Source organism: Nanorana parkeri, unplaced genomic scaffold (genome assembly GCF_000935625.1).
Source record: "Nanorana parkeri isolate BGI_ZX_2015 unplaced genomic scaffold, ASM93562v1 scaffold588, whole genome shotgun sequence".
Lineage (NCBI taxonomy): Eukaryota > Metazoa > Chordata > Amphibia > Anura > Dicroglossidae > Nanorana > Nanorana parkeri.
In genome coordinates, this window is record NW_017306856.1 from 590,253 (window position 1) to 590,550 (window position 298).

General features: G+C 51.0%; 1 protein-coding gene across 1 annotated transcript in view; it reads left to right on the top strand.

The window, feature by feature from the left end:
* Positions 1-298, top strand: part of NRBP2 (nuclear receptor binding protein 2) — a 36,208-nt gene that overhangs the window by 26,232 nt on the left and 9,678 nt on the right. Inside the window, exon 9 of the mRNA XM_018562652.1 lies at positions 176-268. Within this exon, the coding sequence (XP_018418154.1) occupies positions 176-268 (93 nt within the window). The remainder of the gene's footprint in view (positions 1-175; positions 269-298) is intronic.

Sequence of the window (298 nt, forward strand, 5' to 3'; positions counted from 1 at the left end):
CTGAAGGCCCAGCAAGAGGTGAATGAGGCTTGAGTATAGAGCTAGCTGCCCACCCCGACCCCGACGAAGGAGTGAGTGATAACATGAGTGCGTCAGGAGTTGGAACTTTTCACTTTTCGAGTAGACAAATGTGCGCAGATTAAGAGGACCTGTCATTGTGATCATTCCCTTGTAGATGGGCGTGCTGGAGATTCAGACCAATGGGGACATTGTGTCGGAGGAGATTATAAAGAAAGCCATTAATTCCTTGGAGGACCCCAATATGAAGGTGAGGGGGGGGGGGGGGGTGTATTCGCTC